The following is a 22,509-nucleotide window of genomic DNA, read 5'->3' as shown; positions in this document are numbered from 1 at the left end:
GTTAATCTTAGCTGTTTCTTCAATGGATTGTGACAGATGAACTGTTTCTTATCTTTTTATTCCCTGACCAGAATATAACCTTTATTTCACTAAAAACTGTTTTGCAACCAACCTTACAGGTTTTATGTTGTTTTTTCCAAAATGTTGGAAAAACAACATTTTTCCAAATGTTGGTTAGATGGATGTCAAACTTTTGCTTTTTTTTCACCTGAGATTTCTTAAGCATACACTGGTTTATATAACGCTAGATTATATTTATGGTTTAGGAAATACACTATTGACGGTCATGATAGGCTAAAGCAGGGGTGGGCAACTGGCGGCCCCCATCAACCCTCAACGTGGCCCTCAGGTCAATTTTTACATATCAAAAAATTGGAAACATGAAGAAAACATGACAAAATCTGCCATTAAATCATGAAAACCTAGAAATATGTCCATAATAATATTTGATCACTGGTATATGTTGAGTTAAATTAGAGACATAATTGACTGTAATCGTTTTTGTATGCTACAATTTGGCCCTCTGGCAGTGAGAATTAAATGAACGTGGCCCTTGCTGTGAACGAAGTTGCCCATCGCTGGGCTGAAGTAATCCTTTCTAGTCCGTAACACAAAATACAATGTTGCATTTTACAACCACTAGGTGGCACTAATTAGGTTCATGTGGTATTCAGAAAAAAAACTGCGAAGAAGAAGTAGCCTGGTCTCTGCTGCAGCAACAGAAGAAGAACGATCATCTTTCTCATCATTTGAGGTGCTTTAAGCCTTCGACGGCCTCTGCGTCAAATCTCTGCGATATCGACTTCGAGGAACAGGTAAGCAAAGGGGGTCCAAGCGACATAATACCTACGCCTTATTGGTAAAATATGTGATCTCCTAATATATCTGTAAGACAAATGCGGTCGCGCATCTGCGGGCCAACAAAAAAACCCGGCTTTTACGTTTATGTTAGCACAGTGAGCTAGCTCTCATGGCGTCATCGTCTGAATGGTTCTGCGTTGAGCTCACTTTGGTTATAAGTGTCTTAAGCTGCGTATACCTCAAGTTATCAATCAAACGCTCTTTTGAGATGTTGGTGTATTGCACTTCAGTCGTCTCAAATGAAAACGCTGCTTGAAATTGGTGTGGCGTAGATGTTAAAAGGGCCTAGTGATGGCTATAATTAGCGGGCGAGTTTACTGCGGGTTAGCATTACCAATCACACCACCCAGTGATACTCGCCCTGGGGATTGACGCAAGCCTTGAAGTATAGTCTGCATGAACCCGGTTTAACACACATTTACAAGTCCTTTATGTGGGAATAAGATGAAAGTGATTTATAATCAATTTGACTTTGGCTTGTATTGTCAAAGTCCGTGTCTAATCTGTGTTATCGTGATGGATTGCAAAGTCAAAAGTGGTGATAAATTCATGCTGCCTCATGAAATTAAGCAAACCTCGTGTCTTTATTTCCAGATAAATTACTAATTTAACAATCATGTGGGATGGACCAGGGCCAAGGCAAGGACCACGGGGAGGGCCTCCCTTCCGGTAAACATGCATCATTCATCTATAGGCTTTGATTTAAGACAAACTCCAATGCAGTAGAAATGTTATTTGAATAAACGCACTTCAGTATCAGCCTGTAATTTAGCTTGCTAGGGGCAGGTAATATGGTTAAATAGAGATGTCATACCTAGGGATGGGTGTGAGTACTTAGGTACTTGAGTACTTTATTGTTGTTCATGTTACATTTCAGTACTTGTCGTGCACCACACAATATTCAACATACACCGAAGTGCACAGCGAGAAGGATTACGGAAACCACAACTGCTTTATGGAAGTTACCGTAACTCTCTAGGGACATATTTCTCCATTACTCGATGTAGAACCTTTTTTTTTTTTTTTAAGGTAAAATGTGAAATGTACAAATAAAAATATATAGTTATATTAATAAGGAAATGCAATTACTCAGGTATAATACCCATCCCTTGTCATACCGTATCTTTTTATAACTCAATCTTGATTTGTGTGGTGACACTATATAATTTCTCAATTTTTTGTTCTTGGAAGTTTGTCCATATTACAGTTAACTTAAGTGGTAGTACAATATATAAAAGTAGTTCTATTAGCCAATATTGCCATGTATTTCCAAAACTTTTACAGCTATTACGGTGCTTTTTCTCCCATTGTGTTATTAAATCTTTGCTCTGTCAATGTGCATTTTCAGCAGATTTGTGTGCTAATATATTAGCATTTTTACAGTGGTGATCATCGTGGAGAAATGTTTGGCAACAGAGATCGTCCTATGCCTGAGTACCGTGGTAGAGATGGTATGAACATGGGGCCTATGGGTAATATGGGCCCGAGACATCTAGATCTACCACCTATGGACATGAGAAGGACAGATGGGCCACCAATGAGAGGGCGCGATATGGATCCTCGCGATATGCGAGGTAGAGAGTCAAACAGAGACTTTTTCAGACCCGGAGAAGAGCCAGACTTCAGTCTTCAAAGGAATTATGACTGTTCCAACAGAGACAAAATTATGAATTCGTCTGGTTTCCCTGGGCCAGGAAGGAACTCGGCAGACATGGGAGGGAGGGGTATGCCACCTCGGGAACTAAACAACAGATTTATGGACATGAGAGACAGAGATTCCTTTCATTATGACACGCCACAGTTCAATAATCCCAACATGGATGGAAGAAGAGGGTTTCCCCAGGATCGAATGGAGCGAAATGATGGCTTTAGGGACATGCATGACAGGCCCCCAATGGGCATTAGTGATGATGATCGCTATGATATGGACTTACCTCCACGTGAAAGGAGAATGATGGACACTGATAGAAGAGGAGGGCCACCTTTCAATCCAAGAGGTGGATTTGATTCTGATATGGATTTCAGAAATCGGCATGGGCCATCATCTGAATTCAGAGGTAGAGATCGTTCTCCCATAAGATATGGAAACAATGATGTCCCTCCAGAGGGCAGGGGAAGATCAGACATGCCCTCAGATGTTGCAGGCCATAAAAGATCAGAGTTTATGGGAACAGAAGACAAGTTGGGAGAGAGAGAATATCCAGATTCAAGTGGCAGTCCCCTGATGGATTATCGATGTGGTGAAGAAATGACTCTTGCAGAGGAATGGAAGAACCGTAGGAAGGACAAGAACCCTTTCTTGAACATGGGTAAAGGTATTGGAGGTCTACCTGAGCCCAGCTTCCCTGTAGGTTTTGGAAGAGACTTGAATGTGAGAGATCCACTGCCATTTCAGGAAAGAGATGGACCCCCTGTTGAGTTCCAAGGAAAAGATGTTGGATTTCCTCGTGGAGACCGCTTTGCAGTTATGGATCTGCCAACAATTGGCAGCAAACCTCCACAAGACCATCCACTTTCTGATATGAGTCCCCTTTTGGGCCCGCTTGGGAGAGAAAATCAGAGAAAACCATGGCTTGGAGAAAGAGATCCGAAGCATAGCCAGAATAAAGCCAATCGTGATGAAAGGCCCCCTTACCATAAAGAGAAGAATCAGCCCCTACATAACATCCAGGTGCCAAGTGATTGTTTTAAAGGACTCAAAGATATCCCACTTAGTCAAGAACCTGCCAGAGGAAAAATTGTACCAGAATGTGATGTCCAAGGCAGCAGCACTGTACAGGCAAGAGACCAAGACTACAGGGACATAGATTACAGAACAGGGTCTGGAAGGGCTTTTGAATACAATCCTGAAGAGCTTCAAACGACAGAGAAACTCCTCAAAAAACCTGATCCCGTCACTCTTTCAAAAGTTAGTGAATCTGGTTCTCAGGTAGGTGAATTTCTATCTTGACGCTGGTGTTTCTTTTATATTGGACATTCGTTTGTGGTTTTGTTGTGATGTTTCATAACCAGAGTTTTGATGAAAATGTATTTGAAAGGATCAAGACTACAGGAGTGCATCATTGGAGGAAAAGGTGTCCAATACAATATCCATAATTGGTATTCCAAAGACTGCAACAATGGAGCAGGTAATCAAAATAGCTTTGTTTAGATTATTATGCTTAAAAAACTGATGTTTTGATGGACAGCCATTGAATAACTCACTGATTTTGCTTTAATTTTTTGCAGATTCTTGGTGCCTTTGCTGTCCGTGATGGTGTACCAATACAGGGGATGAAGATAAAAAATGTGGTGCCAGGTAGGAATGAACTGTCTTTGTGAGCAAAACTTTGGGGCAGTCGATCGCTTATATGTCCCTCGACATTTCGCTTTTACGACATTCGAAACTTTCGCATTCTTTCTTTTAACATTCTTGGTTGCCTTTGTTGTTGGTGGTGTGTGTGATCACTCAGTAAAGAAGGGGAAGGGGGGGTCTGTTATGCCATACTTTTATCGTGTTTGAGGATCATTGTCAAGATTTTGGGGATTTACCAAGGATTCAGCTTTAAGAGCTTTGAAGGGTGATTTTCAATGCCAATGACAAAAAGTTATCTGAAAAGTGTGTCACTGAATGTGTCCTGAGTCACCGATTGTCAACATGGCTAAAATGGAGTGTTCTTCCTGCTGATCTAAAAATCTTAGAAGACGTTTTCCAAATGTACTTGCTGTAGATGTAGATACCACGCCTTTTTGTGGAGGTTTATTTTTTTATTTATTTTTTTACAAATGGCATTAAATTTGCTTTGAAATACACTTAAATGTCCCTGACAGAAAATGAATATGTGCTGCTTTTTGAGCATTCGAGTAAGTGCAACTAGCCAATTTTTCAGTCTTCATGGTGCACAACATGCAGTCATTCACCGCAATTGGTCTGGAAATATTTGCCTGTCAAGGCTTGGCTTCATTAGAGTCTTTCCTGAAAATTGTCTGATTTGATATCAGTCATAGACAAGCATACACAAAATGTCTATTTTCCTGGAAGGTATGTGTTTCTTAAGGTGCAAAAATTCGCTCACACTGATTTCGATTTTATTCACGAACAAATGTGTTTCATGTGTTTAGTCCGTGACTGACCTTACTGGCATTGACTAACAAAAATCCATCTGTATTTCAAATGCTGTCCCCAGGTTACAGCTACGATACGGCCTATGTGGAGTTTTTAAACCTCGAGGATGCAGTCCACTTCATGGATTCCAACAAGGTGGCCCATTCTCGTCACTCTACGAAGGCCGTCACTCCCAGGATTATAAGGGGTTGCGAGGGCATTTAGTATATAGGGAGGGAGAAAAGCTGGGAAGGGGTTGCTTCTAGTTGTGTCAAACTTACTGAAGACGATTTGGTTTGTTGACATTTAGTTAATGCAATTTCTACCTCAATTAATCCTAATTTAGCAGTTTTTCATTTAGGAACTTTTAGAAAAAACCCTTACATCACTTAAGTAAATTACCTTAAATATTTAGGGAGAAAAACAGATGTTTGGGGATAAAGATACACCTTACAAAGAATTGTTTTATAACCTTAAGATTATGAGAATATTGACATTGAAGTCACTGCATGTTGCAACTATTCCATGTGTTGTGACCAAATCTTTTGCACAGATGGGGAATTGAAGGAAACATTAGTATTTCATCACTTATGTATTTTTTTCTTAGAAAAACATTCGTTTCCTCTTTGTTTCATGTGACCAGTGAGAAAGTTTGGTTTTTTTTATGCTCAACTGTGGATAGAACACTTTCCAGCTACACATGCCTTATTTAGCCCTGCGTAAATAAGTATGCTCTGGTCGGATCGGCAGAATAGGGTGTTATGTTTAAGATACACAGTGTAGATAGTGAATTTTAAGAAATATCAGAAACTGCGCCGTTCTGGAATTTATGAAAATTGTCATGGTGACAATTACTTAAGGGACATTGTAGATTGAGCTGGTTGTTATCACAGAATGAAACCCAGACAGATCGCGTCAGGGTTTCCTCCGCGCTAACAGCCCACTCGGTTTACATTATCCCATTTATTACACGGCTACTTACTAAGGAACAACACGTTGCTATGGTAATTATTTTATTGATTTAAAATTATTTGTTGGAATCAAGGCTCTGTAGCCTTCATTAAGATAGTTAACATAGCTGCTGTTACTCACTGGAAACTAGAAATTTCCACTGATGATAAATTGAGACCTTATGAGTGAAACAGGATGAATATATTGCAGTGAATCAGAGCTGCATAGTTGTGTTATGCTCTCCTTTCTTTCAAACTGACCAACATCGAGTTAAGCAGTCTTCTTTCGGCGGATTGATATTGTGACAGTTGGTCGTCCAGAGTCTGTGATAAGTCTCTTGTAACTGCCTGATATCTAAGTAACAGTTAATGATATTTAATAATGGTGATCTGACAGGATATACTTGACTGTTGCTATGCAAAATTGGCCAATTGGAATTAAGTATTTAACAGCTGTGTAATAATTGTTTGTCTACTCTAATGGAAAGCAACATTTAATTGACGGCAATTTAACATGGACTAGCACTTGCTTGGGGTTTTTGTATGTTGGTATGCCAAACGTTGAGTCATGTTGACCCTGGGTTGGGCTTGCTTAAAAAACCTGTTCTTCGTTGCCAAACTGACCCCAGTCAAATGAATGAGAAGAATGTTGTCTTTTTACAATGGGCTAAGTTTGTCTGAATGTCACCTAATTTAAAACTCTGTTCTTGTTTAACTCTTGACATTCCGTTTAAATTTTGTGAGCTTATTTGGTATGAAGAACTACAAGGGTAACCAGAGCACAGCCTCTGTCAAGGTCAATAGTCTTGTGACATTCAGAAGAGTTTGAATTACCATCATTTGGCCATTGGTATTTTGTTCAGTATTTCTGCTTCTTTGAGAGAAGGACCCTGATCTGCGTGAAAATGTAATGGGTTCTTCTTTGGCCGATGCTTTGTCCTTTCTGCAAGTTTCATGCAAATCAGTAGGTATGAAAGATATGTCCAGGAGGTGCATTGTCAAGCTCCAGATCTACATTGGTCTTTGGGTTCTTAAGAAACCCCTAGTGGCATAGCTCTCTTTATGATGATTGTGGTGTATCTGTTGGTTGATTCACCAATTTGATGCAGATTGAAACATCACTATTAAATTAAAAGCCTTAAATGTTTGTCCAGCTAATCATAGACCCCAGATGTTGAAACTTATAAGCCTAGTGATCCCCTCCTTTACAATCAGTAGGAGGTTCACAATTAGTATTTTACAAAAGTGTATTGTATTAGTCTATTCATTCATTCTTTTAAACAATGGAATTTATTCATATTCCTGTTCTGATGACGTTTGTTATCCCTTTTGATTTTCATGTATAGCCACCAGTTGGTCAGAGCCTTCACCCTCAAACAAGGTTTCTCTGATGTCTAGTTGATTTATCAGATTTTGGTACAGATATCCAGTGTTCTCACAGGTTGAATACTGAAAACTTAAGTGATTTCCTGAATATTCTTTATCTTCATGATAAGGTGTAAGTGGTCACAGTGAAATGTCTCAACTATTGCTTTATGGTGCAGATATTTGTGGTCTTTGCACACCCTGCTGGTCCCTCAACTTTTTATCTTGCGCCATCATTTCGGATTATCGAAGCTTATTTAAAAGTAAAAAATGTCTTCTTCTCAATGCTCATCCAGTAAACCGTCATAGTACTGCTATTGCAGGCTTTTTGTCTTTCGGTTTCCTTCACAGTCCGTCTTCGGCAAGTCTATTACCCTGGTACTTAAATCATCTTTGGCTTTCCTTTTCATCATATTCTCTTGAACACATCTTCAGTGCACTTAGACTTCTTCACTTTGAGTTGCTCTGAGCAATTTGTGAAACAGATCCGTCATCTTGACACAATGACCAGTCATCAATATTTGCAGGGGATGCACTCTAATATTGTCTGTAAAAATTGGGTTGCTGGATCAGTTTATGGATCGACCCTGCTACGTTGTTTCTAGAGCTTTTGCTTGAATTTCCTTTGAACATGTGCAGCTTGTGATAGCTCCGAATGGGAAAAACTGGATAATGTGGAAAGTTGGACATTCACTTATTCACAATTTCTTATTAGATCGAAATAGCTCCTTCAAAGCTATCAAGACCTGTTAAGACACTTTTGATTTGTATTTTGTGGGATTACTCATTGAATGGTTTCAATGGTTATTAGGTTTTGTGTGTGTGTTTTTTATGAACAGAATTATGGCTGTTTAACACAAAGCTACTACATGGTAAAGTAGAGTCAGATGGTCCCTTTTTGAAGCAGCTCATTTCTGTTGCTGATGGAGTCTTGTCTTGAAAAAGAGGCCTCTACGATGGAATCATTTATACACCTTACCTACTGCGGCTGTGATTCTCATATAGCTCCAGTTTGTCATTCTCTTTAAGATTATACTGCGGACAAACATAAGCAATATTTTTGATATTCAACTGATTACCACCTTTGAAGTTGTGACATTTGCAGTTTCTTTTTTTTTTTATTGTGCTTGATTTCTTTGGATATTCTGCAGGAAAAAGCGAACCACAGATATGACTCTTAACTGTACGAACAGTGGTGGATATTTTTCATTTTTTAAGTAACATTTACTGGACCACGTATCTCTTGATTTAATGAATAGAATAATTGTCAGATCTGTAGAAAATAAGTGGAATTGTAAGTTACTACACTTATTTGTAGTCCCCTTTACACTATTGAATATAATATTGGGGCAAATGACCCGTGTAAAGCATGACTTTGGTTTGGGCTTTGCACACCATGTCAAGTGTTTGCCCATTTTATCCTCACCAGTTAAGAGGAGGGCTTAACCTGCCACAGTGCATGTTGGGTGTCATTGGCATTATTTAAGAAATAAGTCACACATGTTGTATGATGCTGATCGATCAATTCTATTGTACTTCCAGGGATCTCTAAAGGTTGGCACTAGAACATCATCCATGAGGTACTTCCATCCAGATGAGCATGATAGAGGTGTTCATGTGAGTGTAATGAATACAATCTAAATAACCTCCTTTTCTACTATTGGTATTATTATATTTACCAATTGTACTCATTAAAGTGTCATTTCCTGTCTGTGTTTGAATTAGGAGTCTGATCACAAAGTACCTCAACTCCCGGAGCCCCCACTACCCAGACAAGATGAACCTTTAGATGAGATGGAGATCGGCCTGAATGGGTCTAAACCTAAAGGCCCCATGGAGCCTTTGTCAAACAGTCAATGGCAGCGTAGCTCTGATCTTACACCAGAGGCCTGGCAGCAGCAGGTGGACCAACAGCTCCAACAGCAAGAAACTGAGCAGCAGGCAGAGTCATGGGGCAATCGTAACCCTCCTCCTAACTCGCCACTTAAACCTAAATCCGTCTTTAAAGACAGCAAAAGTATGTTTGATTTAGCTTTGGGTCTCTTTTAAAGCTAACAGCTTTGAACTCCAGCACTCTATAGACATAGTTGTTCATGTTTTTCTTGTAACCGTCCAGGTTAAAATTTTTCCTTCTTGTCACTCTACAGCCATGATCCTAAAAAATGTGAAGCCCACCACCTCAGTAGAGACTATCCTGAAAGCCTTGGACCCCTTTGCTTATCTGGATGAAAGAAATGTTCGTTTAGTCAAAGCCAAGCAACCAGGAGCCAAGTGCTTCTGCTTTGTGGACATGGACTCCCATGAGGTACCTGTAGAAATCTGAATACTCTGTTTGCTGTTGATTATCTCACATTAGACCAGAGTTTGTGATTAATGGCTATTCCATTGTACCCCTATGACATCCCCCACACTTACGTTTGTGTCTTCCTTTGTAGCAAGTGACACGTCTAGTCGAGCTCCTCACCAAACCCAAACCCCTCTACATTGATGGAGTCAGAGTTTATGCTGAGGTTGCAAGACCCCTTAAGAACCAAAAGTAAGTCACTGACTTGTAAGGTGCTTCTCATTTGCTGTATATGTTACAAAACATATTTCCAGGTTTGAACACTTGAACCTGACAGTTTTCATTTCTGTTTCAGTTTCAAGAGAGACCTTGATAATCCAAACAGTTCCATCCTTGGATATCCACCTGAGGCCAGCATGATGGGGGTAAGATGACTTCTTTACTTTAATGTTATTCAAAGTTCGGAAAAAAAATGAGAACTCTCGGATGACATTGAATTTCCTTTTTCCTCTGACATTTCAGCAGCAGCAGTATCCCCCTCCTCCACAGTACTTGATGCCACCCTCTGGTGTCCCTCCTGGAATGCAAGGTGAGACTCGCTATGAAACATTTTGTGTTCTCAGACCAAAGACACAGTTTGTCATCACCAAGCATAAACAGAAAACTGAAGTTAAGAGACTTCTATCTTTGTCACCAGGTGATTTGATGGCTGGCAGCATTATTCCTGATATGACATCAGACCCCAGCATGGGACAGGTAGGTTACAACACAAAGAACAAGGCTGTAGACATCATGTCTAGGAACACAACAATGAATTTATCATCTTCTGAAACACTTCATAGGGACTGGGCTACGGTGAGACTAGAGCTGTGGACCCGTCTTACCAGGCTGGTGTACCCCCTGTTGCCCCAGAATTATCTGGGGTGATTGTCCCTGTGGATGGGTCACACACCTACGTTTATGGTAAGAACAAAATTAAGCATTCAAATCCAGAAAATGACTTAAATCAGCATATACTAGCATTTTAGTAATCCAAGGGTCAGCACAAGCTCTAAAAACATGTTGTTAAAATCCCAATCAATTTTTTACAAGTGTTTGCAAAATAGAATGACATCAAGTTAAATGAAGATTTACTGCTGCTGAAAAAATATTAAGATTACTGTTTTTTTTTTATTTGAACTCGCTTCGTATGATTCCCTCTGTCAAGTAGTTTAATGTTATATTAATATCACATTCTTCTCAATTTGTCCAGGCTCTGGGACTCCTGACATGACCAACTACTTGTACGATTCCACATCAGGCTTCTTTTACGACCCTGAGACGACACTGTACTATGACCCCGGCTCAAGGGTGAGAATACAAATCAATGAGTGCTCAAAAGTAGCCAGGTAGAAAATGTTGTAGTATTGTGTCTCCATATGCTATGCACATTCTGCAGTTAGTAACCCACTAGAGATAATAAATACTGCACAGCTGTTTTACCACACACAAAAAAATTATTATTTGAAAAACAGTAACTGCTGTAAGGACATACCGTACATAATAGTTTTGAGTTGTGGTTTTTATATCACAAACAAGACATCCACTACCGCGGCTGTGGCTCAGCTGGTAGAGTCGTCGCCTCTCAACCGGAAGGTCGAGGGTTCGATCCCCTGCTGGGCAACATGTCCAATGTGTCCTTGGGCAAGACACCTAACTCCCACTGCTTCGGTGACGGTGTATGAATGGGATTAGTTACTTCTGATGGATGATACTACATGGCGATCACTACCATCAGTGTGTGAATGGGTGGGTGTGACATGCAGTGTAAAAATAAGCTCAAGTCCATTTACCATTTACCTCCCACTCTATTCTGGAGGAACCTAAAAAGCTTTTCTGGCTCTGTCACTACTCTGAGCTGAAGATTAACAAATGATTTTCAGTCTTGAGTAGTGAAAGATGTTGACCCCGAAACCAATCAAAGAGCGACTGAGTGAAAAAAAGATTGAGGTGTTTTGATTGTTTCTTAGTAAGAGAAAAAAGACTGGTTTAAAGTGGTTATCATTAGGGTTTTAATTTTCCCTTCTTCTCCCTTTCTTGTGTGTAGTACTTCTACAATGCTCAAACCCAAGAGTACTTGTACTGGGAGGCTGTTTCAAAGACATACATCCCAGTTCCAGCAGGGAACGCTGCAGAGGCTCAGCCTCTTTCCATGACAGCTGAGGACCAGGCCATTCTCTCCAACCCAGCAGCAGATGCTCCTCTGGAAATGAAGAAATCGATGCTGCCTCCACCTGCAGTAGCACCTCCAGCATTAGTTCCTCCACCAGTTTCTGAACCTGTTCTGGTTGCTGCTGCTGTTGCCACTGCCACCTCTGCACCAGAGCCTGTCCCGACTTTCACATCAGCTCAAGAGAAGAAAGATGAGGAGGAACTTTGCAAAAAGGACAAAGAGCTCAAAGAAGATAAGCCGAGAAGTCTTGCTGCTGTCAAGGTAGAGCTGAAGTTACAGAAAACAGTGCACAGAATGTGAAATATACATGATGTACAAAGGGGAGATAATTATGAAATGTGTTGCTGTTTGCAGATCATGAAAGATATGGAGCGCTGGGCAAAGATCCAGAATCGTCAAAAGGAAACTGTCCGTGCAGCATCACCACTACTGAAGGGTGGATTTGACGATGACAGGAGGCAATCAAAGTCTGCTGACGCTGGTTTTGCCGTCTTTGAAAGAAAGGTTGGCGAGTCCCATCTATTCTGGACTTCAAGCATAGAACAAATGTAGACATTTGTAATGAATGAGTATTTAATTTGACCCCTCTTCTTTGTCTATGTTGTTAGATCTCAGGTGGAGAGGATCTTTTCAAGAAGCCTCTTGCTCCTCCCAAGAAAGATGAAAAGTCAAAGGTAAAAACCCTCCCTGCCCAACCTTTATACATACTTAATTTGGTAACTCAGCTTCATTTCACAAATGGAACAAAAGTGGAAACCATTTTTTTGAGATTGCTCTCTTGGACATGATTTGGATGTTGAATGTTTTTGTTTTAACATTAATTCCCTTTGCTTGTCCAGCGTCCAATGGGCTCTCTGGGTCTGCTGGCATCTGACTATGCAGCTGGAAGTGATGAAGAGGTGGAAGAAGATAAGGAGGAGGCAGGAAGGAGCAGCCAGGGAGGCCAGTCTGAAGACAAAGACAGTAAGCTGACAGACTGGAAAAAGATGGCCTGCCTGCTGTGTCGAAGACAGTTCCCCAACAAGGATGCTCTGATCCGCCACCAGCAGCTTTCAGATCTGCACAAAGTAATAACCAGCAACCTCTATACAAACATCAATCAACAGTGGCCTTATAAATCTGTCCTCTAATACACTATTTATTTTCTGAACAGCAAAATATGGAGATTCACCTTAAGATCAAGAGGTCAAAGAAGGAGCTGGAGGCGTTGGAGAACCAGGAAAAAGAAGTATGGGAAAATTAATAGTTAAGCCACAAAATAAAAGCTAAGGTGTATCAGGCTGACAGTTGGTCATTAAACATGTGCTTATTCCTTCTCAGCTAAATGCCAGAGAACCTACCAAGTCACCAGAACAGAAAAGGAAAAAACACCATCATCAACCGCCGCAGCATCACAACACCTGGGCTGGAAGTTCCAGGTAGGTTTTCTTTTGACTGTTAAAATGGTTTTAAAATGGTTTCATTAACTACTTTACTGACTGAACTGTATTTTCTTCATGCTTAGGGATAGTAAAGTCAGTGATAGACCTGGTTTAGGAGCCGAACCTGCCCCAGTAAGTCTAACGTTGAATTTATTGGCAAATTTCACAGGTTTTTTTAGTTAGTGTATTGAACCTTTCATTGCACTTTTGTCTTCAGCAGAGGAAAAAGAAAGAGCCTGTTGTTTGGGACCATGCCACCTACAAGCAAGCAGTACGGAAAGCCATGTTTGCACGCTTTAAGGAACTGGAGTAATCACATCTTTACTTGATAGTTGAACTTTTGATTTGACATGCTCTCCTCTCGGCATGAGAAATCCCCTCGGACTGGGTTTGTCTCTCCATCTCAGAAATAATGACACTAAGGATCCGCAGTTTTCTACAATGAAAAGATGTGGCCCAAAATAAATATTATACTGGCTTCAGTGGGGCAAAAGTCCAAAAACTACAATTACTTTACATCTTGAATAATGGAGGTTGTATAGAAAGTATTGACTCATGCTCTTGGAGATTTTTGTCCATATTTTATGTGTCCTGTATAAAATTGTCAAATGTGGTTTTTTTTGCAATGATGCAGTCACACTGGCCACAATGACATATTGTTTTAATACAGAACAATTTTTACATTTTCATGGATGAAAGTGCTACTAAATGTATACCTTTTTTAAGTAAAAGAATCATTGTGCTTCGAATGTTTTGGTGGTACTTGTTCTTAATTTGTGTAAGGATTTTGCAAGAGCTTTAGTTTTCTGTTGGTGCGTGCTTTCAATTTCCACTAGGTGGCAGCAAGAGGCCACGCTTCATTTTGTGCTTTGATGTATTTGGGAAAGAAATGCTATTAGAACCATCTCAGTTCCTAGTTTATATGAAGACGCAGAGATGTATACATACAGCTTAAATGGAGTCAAGAACAATGAGGGTGTAACCCATGGACTCCGGATGCACCATGCTTTAGGCGTGTTTCTGTCTCTGCTATGATTTTGCGTCATAGTGAATGCAGCTTTAATATTCCCTAGTTGTGCGGAGCAGGAGTCAGAACATGAAGCCTCCCCTCTGACCTTTACTGATATAAAGGAATCAGCCCTCACCCTCCCTGAGGCTGCGGTTCAATGAGTGCAATGGATTGGTGGGTTTAGTGTGTTGACATACCAACTCCACTGAGAGCCTCAACAAGAACACAGCAGCCTGTGAAGCCTGAAGTGACTGAACAGAAACATGGGAGCAAACACCTTTTCATGCCTCCTACTGTGTATTTACTATGGGATGGATGGATGGATGGATAGATAGATTTATTGATTGATCCCAAACTAGGAAATTGTGGTGTTACAGCAGCAGGTTAACAGAGCAAGTAAAAACAATTACTGATAAAGTAAATAGTGAAGTAACTAAATAAGCACTAAAAACAATTAGAAATGTTTCCATCCAGGGTTTAACTTAACATTACTTATAGTCTAAAATGTGAAAAATGAAATACAAAATATTGTCAGTCATATCTAACTGAATGTAAGTAAACCAATGACAAATTTTAGGTATAAAAGAACCAGAGCATGTTGAGCTTTTTTCAAAGCAGCAGTCTGGAAAACATGAATATTGAGTAAGAGTATATGGAGCCTCCCTGTCTGAAGATACAGAGCAGCATGGACCGATGATTCAGTGTAAACTTGTGGCTTTGCAACAGAACAGCACAATAAAAAAACCACAGTGATTATCTCAGGTGGAGATTTTATTGCAGTTTTGAAACCCTGACGTGTTAGTGGACTACTGCCAGTTGTAAAATGAACCATAGAAGCCACCTTTTAATTAAAAGGTAGTGTATATAGCTCTCTTCTCTCTCACTGGGAACAGCTGCAATTATTCTACTGATTAATTCAAGTAGAAATCTGTCAACAAGGAAAGGTTCAAACTGAACTTATCAACTTAGTCAATCCCTACTTAGACTTTTATCTTATTCCTTTTTGTCAGGTTTGCCAACATGCTTTCAAACTGCCTCACCCTTTCCTCAGGATAGGAAAAAAAAGTGTTTTTGGGCATAAGTTAAAACTTGTTCTGTTCATCTTCGGTCTAAAAAAGGACACCAAAATTACCCACTTGGGAAATCTCTGGTTAATATGTGAAACATTTGGTTACATGCATGAACAACTCACTAATTTACTTGTTTCAAATGTATCAGCGGAGTTAATGCTGGAAATCTGCTGATTTTAGAGTAATCTATAACAAGGGAAATATATTTACTGCCTTGATAAAAAATAGCTTTACTCTCACTCTGTTTATCGTCTTGGTGGTCCCTGTATTTCCATGTGTCCTTGAATTAATAGATAACTGGGGTGTCTGCTGTACTCTAAGGGTGTCTCGTCTCTTCAGATCTAGTAAGGTCTTAAATTAAATTGCTTCCATATTTACTGTTTTTTTTCTCTGCCCGTCATGCTGAAATGATCACATAGTTGAATTTGATGGTCAGCTACTCCAATGACAACCAGACAAGTAAATACATGTTCAGAGCAACAGATTCAAGCTTGCTATCTGTGTATTTGCATATAAATTGAGTATTATTAGATTTAAGATTCAGGTGGATTTAGGTTTTATGTAGATTCATTGACCATGATTATCATGACTTAGACCATAAGTTAAATAATGTTTGACCGTTCAGTATAAAATGTACATTTTGAATGAAAAGTCTCTGGGATCAGCACAAATTGCCATCAGAAAACTGAAAATCTTAGCTGACTTTAAGGTTACTGTACGATCCAGATCCTATTCAATACAAATGTATTAACAATATAAGCTTTAGGATTCATGTAGACATCTCATATAAAGTCACCCTGTGATGGATTATCTGGATTCCCGTCCCCCCCCCTAAATGCCAGAGAGGAATCTGTCTTTTTCCATTTTTTTTTTATTTGGACTCATTTCCATTCTCACAAGGCCCCCCCAAAGACCCCCCCAGCTCCCAGTGACAGATGTCATCATTACCGAGTCCTAACAGTCTACAGAATTAATGTGCGGTTGGTCTGCGAGGATGAGAGGCCAAACAGAAAAGGAAGGGTGCAGAGAGCTGCCGTGTTAGTGTCCCCTGTGCAGGAGAGGCTTTCAGGCAGCATGAATGGCAGGAAAAGGTGGTCAGGGGGGCCAATTATCTCAGCTGGACGGCTTTTAGCACCAGGGTGGAGCTGGAGCAGCAGTCTGGGGACGAGACGGAAGAAGAACACAGTCAGCAGGACTGTCAGATGTTAAGACGTGCTGTCAGTAGAGGAGAAAGGAGAAGCATCGTGTGATTGCTTTTTAATGGAGGTCTGAAAAAAGAGACACAATGTTGAGAATACATTAAAAACATAGACTTGCATACATATTTTTATTTAAGTTTTTTACATCCATTCATAACACCAGTGGACAAGCGGTTGACCACATACCTTCTAGCTTATTTTTTTCCTTATGTCGGGCCTCTTGAATATATGATTACTGCATGAAATTAAATCCCTGTAGTATTAAAACTGAAACAGATTATTTTACAATATTCTTACATATAGGACGGTTGCGTGGTAGTTATTTTAAATCCCGTCTTTGTCTGTTATGACAAATGATCAAAAACGTACCCCATGTAGAGGGACTTCTTTAAGCAGAAGCATGTGTTTGTGGTCACCCCATGCATACACAAGAGTCTATACCATCTCAGGCTCATGGGCAAATTCATGCCTGTCTAAGCAATGTCTCCATCCGGCTTGTTCTTTCAAGTGCAAAGTGAAAAATGATGTCTGTTATTGATTGCTAATCTATAACATCATCTTGAAAAAGGTCCTGGTGATTGTCAGGCGTGGGATGTACTTCAGAGCACAGCTTATTGAGAACATTTGGAACAAAGCTTGTAGCAGAACCAATCCCTCTGGCAGTTCTGTCATTAAGGACATTATAGACATTCAAAACATTTGGAAATGATGTCATGGTTGTGCACTTCAGCAGTGACGGAAAAATGACAGCAGCGATAGCGATATGCTAAAACAGAAAACAGACAGCTGGAATATTTCTTTCTATTCCAAAAAGAACTTTCTGTCCAGTTTTGTACAATTTACATATTTATTTAATTATTACTCAGATAGCTGATTATGATTCACAGATAAGCTGTCACTATCAATTGCTACAACTGTGCTTTGCCTTTGTGAACAAAAAAAAAACCCTAATGTGTTCCATATGAAAGCTTTGTGGAGCAAGTCTGACCTATTTATTTAATATGATTATTTTTCATTGCACTAGCTAATATTAGGCAAGCAGCATCCTCCAGTGTTGACAAATTAAGCTAACACAAAATACTGCGATGCAAAATACTGTGATTCCTTGACTAAGCCCTCAAGTGGCCACTTGAGGTTGGCTCCTTGAGGGAGTAAAAGCTCCCTGAGACTTTATGTAAAAAGCCAAGCTTACAGCAAAATTAAACATTTACACCCTGTAAGAAAAAACAAGTTAATTTGGTAGCTATATTGCTTGAAACCTTTACTGATTTTGTTTAATAACTTGCTCATTTAAGTGATATATCGGCTTAAATATATGTATAATTAGGGTTGTGGTCTTTTTGAGTGACATTTGAAGGCTGCTGGCTGTCTGCTTGGTGTCACCTCATCTATTTGAAGTCTGTGAACTTCACCTCTCAGCTGTGTTCGTGTTGTTAGTGGCTTCTGTATTTTGATGTAAATATTGGACACATGGCTCGCTGTGTGGTAAATTGATGAAAGGGCAACCCCACCAAGTTGATGAATGTAGATCTAATGAATCTCAAATCTAGGCACTCATTTCTATCAGTGCTACTTAGCATACAAAGGTGCCTGCACTCACTGTATCTGACTGGTTAGCTTCTTCAGTGTTTGATTTATTTGTGTTGGTCACTACATGGACTCAAAATTTACGGCAGAGAATACTGCAGGCCACCGTGATGAAAAATACCGCTTTTTTTGGGTTTTTTTTACCCACAGCTCGCTAGGGTAGGGCTAAGATGTGTGCAGCCTTGCAGCTAGTAGCATGTTTGCTACTTTCCCCAAACTCTTGTGACTTCAATATTCTGAAAAATAAACAACAAGAATATTATTCTCTGGGAAACACTGTGGTCTCATTAGCTAATCATTTAGCCTTTGGCATTAACAGTCTAGCTGATAACTTGGTGTTCGCTGACCCCCGGGTACTCCTGAGCTCCACAATCTCCTCAAAATATGGTTACTTGTGGCCCCAATAATCCAAAAGTTTATAAACTAGTGGATGACATCACAGGGGTTACATCTTCTTTTTATACACCCAATTATGCTAGCGTGTCATTCACCAAATAATAATGAGGCAGCAGCAACATATCCATATACCCGAGTCCCATGAACAACAGGGGTACCGTGGTTTGGTTACTTAACTTGCCAAACTATTTGGTTTAGTGTGTGCGCAACATTTCTTAGAATCTGATTCTGTCTGTCTCGTAAATTCTCTCATGGTCATAGAGTTCAAGCACTCAGGTGTGTAGATTTTCATCAGTGTGTATTATTAATGGCTTGTTTAATTTTTAATGTAGTATAAGACTTGGGGAGCATACGGATATATGTGCTGCCACGGACAAAAGCTGCTAAACTTTCTTTCATTGATTTTATAGCAATCACAATAAAGATCTCTTCTAATTCTATGTTATTTCAATTGTATTCTAAAGGAGCATAAGGTTGAGACTAAACACAGTAAGCTATACACTGGGTCAATATTAACATGAGGGAGAGAAGGACTACAGTTTATAGAAACTAACATGTTCAGGTAACACCTCGGTTCCATCAGGGGGAAATGGTATCTTTTTTCTCCTTATCCATTTTATGAGTTTTTACTTGTTTTTTCAGTAGCGTTTTAGCTCAAATTTTACAATAATGATAATAACCTGTGAGGGTGCATTTGAATATAACATCGAGCCCATATGGATGAAGCATCATTTCAGAGCAATTGTCTGCCTGGGTTTATTATTGCAGGTCATATAAAATGGAAATAACCTTTCTGGCAATCAGCCATAACAGCCATATCCCCATTGGAATATGATCTGTTATAGTCTATTTTAATACAATATTAGCCATATGTTGCCTCTATGCTATTATTACAGATACATAAGCATATTCTCTTTATCACTATCTTCATGGCCTTGCATTATTTCCTCCCTAAATCCACTTATATCCTCCATTGTTGTATCATCACTGCGACACAAATTATCTTTATTGATGTTGTAACATTAACAGCTTAAAACCAGATGTTTATCAGAGGCTGAAATAAATGTATATGCCAAAAGAGCAAAGCAATCCTGTTATATGTATGTAGGGTTTACACAAGAGTTTAAACCTGAAAAGCATATGTTGCTTGAAAGACAAACTACATGGAAGGTAATTGGGGTTTTAGTCTGATATTCTGTGCTTGCTGCCATATAAAAGTGAACTTGGTAAGACAGCAGCAGCTAGTTTCCTTTGTAGGAACCCAGTCCCCTCCTAAATAACTCTGCAAACATGTGGGATTGATCACCATCTGCTGCTGCAGTACCTGTATTTCTCAGGACCACATTAATCAGGATGTTATGCTTTGCAATGCTGGAGCACAGTTCCTGGTCACAGGCCCATGACGACAGAAACATTGAGATGCTTTTCAGTCTTCTCACAGGGTGTTACCTGTGTAGCATTGCCCTGTAAATGTGCACTGAATCAGAGGGTGCTGAAAGGTGCTCGCAACACCAACTTTTTACCCCAGAACAAAAGCTCTCCAGGACTCTTTTCTGTGAAAGGAAGCGGAGAACACATGGCGAACTTCATCAGCAGTAGGTTTACATTAGTTTTCTTCAGCTGATAAACCTATCAGCACGGTCTTGGGAAACAGATGAAGCTGTATGCGTTGCTGCTTTTTCTCATTCGGCCAACATAACAACTTGATCCGCTATAAGCTGGCTGCAGGATATTCCCGTTCATGGCTTTTACAACATTCAATGTGTTTTTTTTTTTTTTTTTTTTTGAAGTGACAGCATTGTTGTTATACAATATACCTGCGATAAAGCCAATTCCTAGAGAGAATGTGAGGGTACAAATTATTCATTGTCCTGCAGGCACAATGCAGAACAGTGACAACATTAACAACTGTATCACTGATGTCAGCTTTGAGGGATTATAGCAATCTGTAACGTTTCCTGCACTCGTACATAAATGAGAAGAGATGGGGCTGCTGGGAAACATGCAAATGTTGCTGCGTACACTCTGAGCTCAGACATTCTCAATCACATGTCTTGATTTTCGCAATGATAGGTAAGTCCCTTGTTTGTGCTTATCTATTGTGTGAAATGGGATTTACAAAGGCAATCAGTTTTAATGTTTATGTCTACGCGTCAGGAAAAATATCAGAACTACCATTTGCTGCCAGTAACAACAATTTGAATTTAACATTAGTGAAATAAATGAGAAGCTCACGGAAAGAAACCCTTTCTATAACAGAAAGAAAAGTCTTCGTATCTTGTTAATGTCATTTGTCTTCAGATGAAGTGCTTGAGGCCACCATTGGGGGACAAATGGAGCTCATAAATCATTTCGTCTCTTTAAGCAACAAAGCCCTCCAAGTTCATGATATACCAAGCTTTTAAGTAGCAAATCATGTCAGATAAAATGGCTCCGCATGTACATCTTGATGTTTTATGTTTGAAGGATTTCATTTACTTAAATGCCCTCATTTATCTCCCTCTTCTGTGATATGCATCTAAATGCCTCTCACGTTGAGTGGAAGCTGAGAGAGCCCGTCTCAACCCGACACACTCTCACCTCCCAGGAGAAAGTATACTGACGACAACACGGCCATTTGGGGCAGCCAGTCCCTGAATGCAGTGTAGGTGTGAGAGCACAGAGACAAGTGTTGTAAAGTGTGTGTGTCTTAATGGGAGTCTAATAATCCTCAAGTGAAGTGGTGCATCTGCATGATATTAGGAGGGGGCTTGTTTCTTGAGAAATGATTTAATGTCAGAGAGCAATAATTCTGGCTCTAAAGCTTTTTGTGATGCAAAGTTTTTTTCCCACAGTAATGCATTTGTATCACAGTTGATGAAGCTGTAATTTTCTCTTTGAAGAGAAGTCTTGGTGATGCTTTAACTGAGATCATACTAAAGCGGTAAAGGATCAATTTCATTCTTAGTCTCTTTCTAAGCTCTCAACTATATTTAATTTCTAGTTACTCAAAAGTACAGTTTTACACTTTGAAGGGCTTCAATCTCAACAAAACCTGCTTAATCCTTTTAATATATACTTCGATTCAACCTTATATAAAGAACAACAAAAAAGGTTTCACTTTTTGTGAATTTACATAATCCAATGGAAGGAGGTTGTGTATTTTTATGTTGTCTGTCGACTTCCTGATTCTCATAGCCACCATTTTTCACCATCATCATTACCCCTTTATTAGGATTGTTTATTAAAATAAGTTGGAAATATATTGATGCTCACTTCAGGCACTTCTGTTCAACCTTCCTCTGACAATGCCCAGTCTTGCTTTGAGAGAGTCCTTGAAAAAGAGTCCTGGGAGTCTTTTAGAGTTGTTCCTTTCTTGATCCCTACTATAGAAATTCCAGACAGAAGTCTGTTTGCAGTTCTTTTTTCTTTTAACAACCCCAAATTGTCAACTCCCTGACGCTTTTTTATCTCTCCACATGTTCTTTTAAGCTCTCCTCTGCTTGTCAGTTTCACCAACTTCATTCAAATCAGGAGGAGGCACATGTCACCCTGACGCAGCCCACCCTCAATCACAGATCAGATTGGGTGGTCCTATCAGGGCCTGCCCAAAAGGGACTCGACAAGGCGACAGCGAATGATTGCTGTTTGCAGGGACTGATTGATGGCTTCACATTGAAGGGCAATGCAAAGAGGTCTAGGTGGGGAGTGAGCACATTAACTTCCCCTTGCCCCTGCAAAACTAAACTAAACTTCACAGGCGATCTGATGCAGATAGGTAGTTAAAGGTTTTGCCACATTGGTTTGACAAATTTTCATAATAACTCTATAATAGGGGTACATATCTAGTGTACAAGAGGCATCTCAGCCAAATATGAGACCCTTTACATCAAGTGTGCTTTAGATATAGATTTTCCAGTTGTACAAATTTGGTCAGTTATATAACCCTCTACAGTACATCTTGACCTGATCTCATGTGACTGTCTTTATGTTGATTTCATGCACAGGGAAAATACAAATACTTGAAACTGTAAAACCAAAGCTGCATCAATGTGTCATGTTAATGAGTTCAAATCTGTAAGATTGCACTCT

The 22,509-nt window shown here is 39.7% G+C and overlaps 1 protein-coding gene across 2 annotated transcripts; it reads left to right on the top strand.

Annotated features, from left to right (window-relative positions):
• The first annotated feature begins 689 nt into the window (after positions 1 to 689).
• On the top strand, positions 690 to 13,926 carry rbm6 (RNA binding motif protein 6). Of its 2 annotated transcripts, none has more exons than XM_020628962.3 (23): positions 690 to 815; positions 1,456 to 1,530; positions 2,245 to 3,790; positions 3,900 to 3,989; positions 4,090 to 4,159; positions 5,028 to 5,101; positions 8,803 to 8,877; positions 8,986 to 9,277; positions 9,408 to 9,565; positions 9,696 to 9,796; positions 9,900 to 9,969; positions 10,067 to 10,133; positions 10,242 to 10,300; positions 10,387 to 10,507; positions 10,797 to 10,894; positions 11,631 to 12,017; positions 12,111 to 12,260; positions 12,365 to 12,430; positions 12,596 to 12,823; positions 12,910 to 12,984; positions 13,077 to 13,174; positions 13,261 to 13,309; positions 13,398 to 13,926. In XM_020628962.3, the coding sequence occupies exons 2-23, from the start codon at positions 1,478 to 1,480 to the stop codon at positions 13,488 to 13,490; spliced, it is 4,020 nt and encodes a 1,339-aa protein (XP_020484618.2). In that variant the 5' UTR covers positions 690 to 815; positions 1,456 to 1,477; the 3' UTR covers positions 13,491 to 13,926. The 2 variants fall into 2 exon arrangements, with proteins under 2 accessions (XP_020484618.2, XP_020484617.2); XM_020628961.3 differs by having other exon boundaries at positions 13,395 to 13,926.
• The last annotated feature ends 8,583 nt before the right edge of the window (positions 13,927 to 22,509 follow it).

Source organism: Labrus bergylta, chromosome 5, assembly GCF_963930695.1.
Source record: "Labrus bergylta chromosome 5, fLabBer1.1, whole genome shotgun sequence".
Taxonomy (NCBI): domain Eukaryota; kingdom Metazoa; phylum Chordata; class Actinopteri; order Labriformes; family Labridae; genus Labrus; species Labrus bergylta.
The sequence above is the reverse complement of the archived record's forward strand: the minus strand, read 5'-3'. Positions and strand labels throughout refer to the sequence as shown.

Coding starts and splice junctions, on each gene's coding strand:
- rbm6 (XM_020628961.3), top strand. CDS start 1,478: ATGTGGGATGGACCAGGGCCAAGGCAAGGACCACGGGGAGGGCCTCCC. Junction 12,431..12,595: donor AGAAAGATGAAAAGTCAAAG/GTAAAAACCCTC, acceptor TTGCTTGTCCAG/CGTCCAATGGGCTCTCTGGG. Junction 13,175..13,260: donor ACCTGGGCTGGAAGTTCCAG/GTAGGTTTTCTT, acceptor CTTCATGCTTAG/GGATAGTAAAGTCAGTGATA.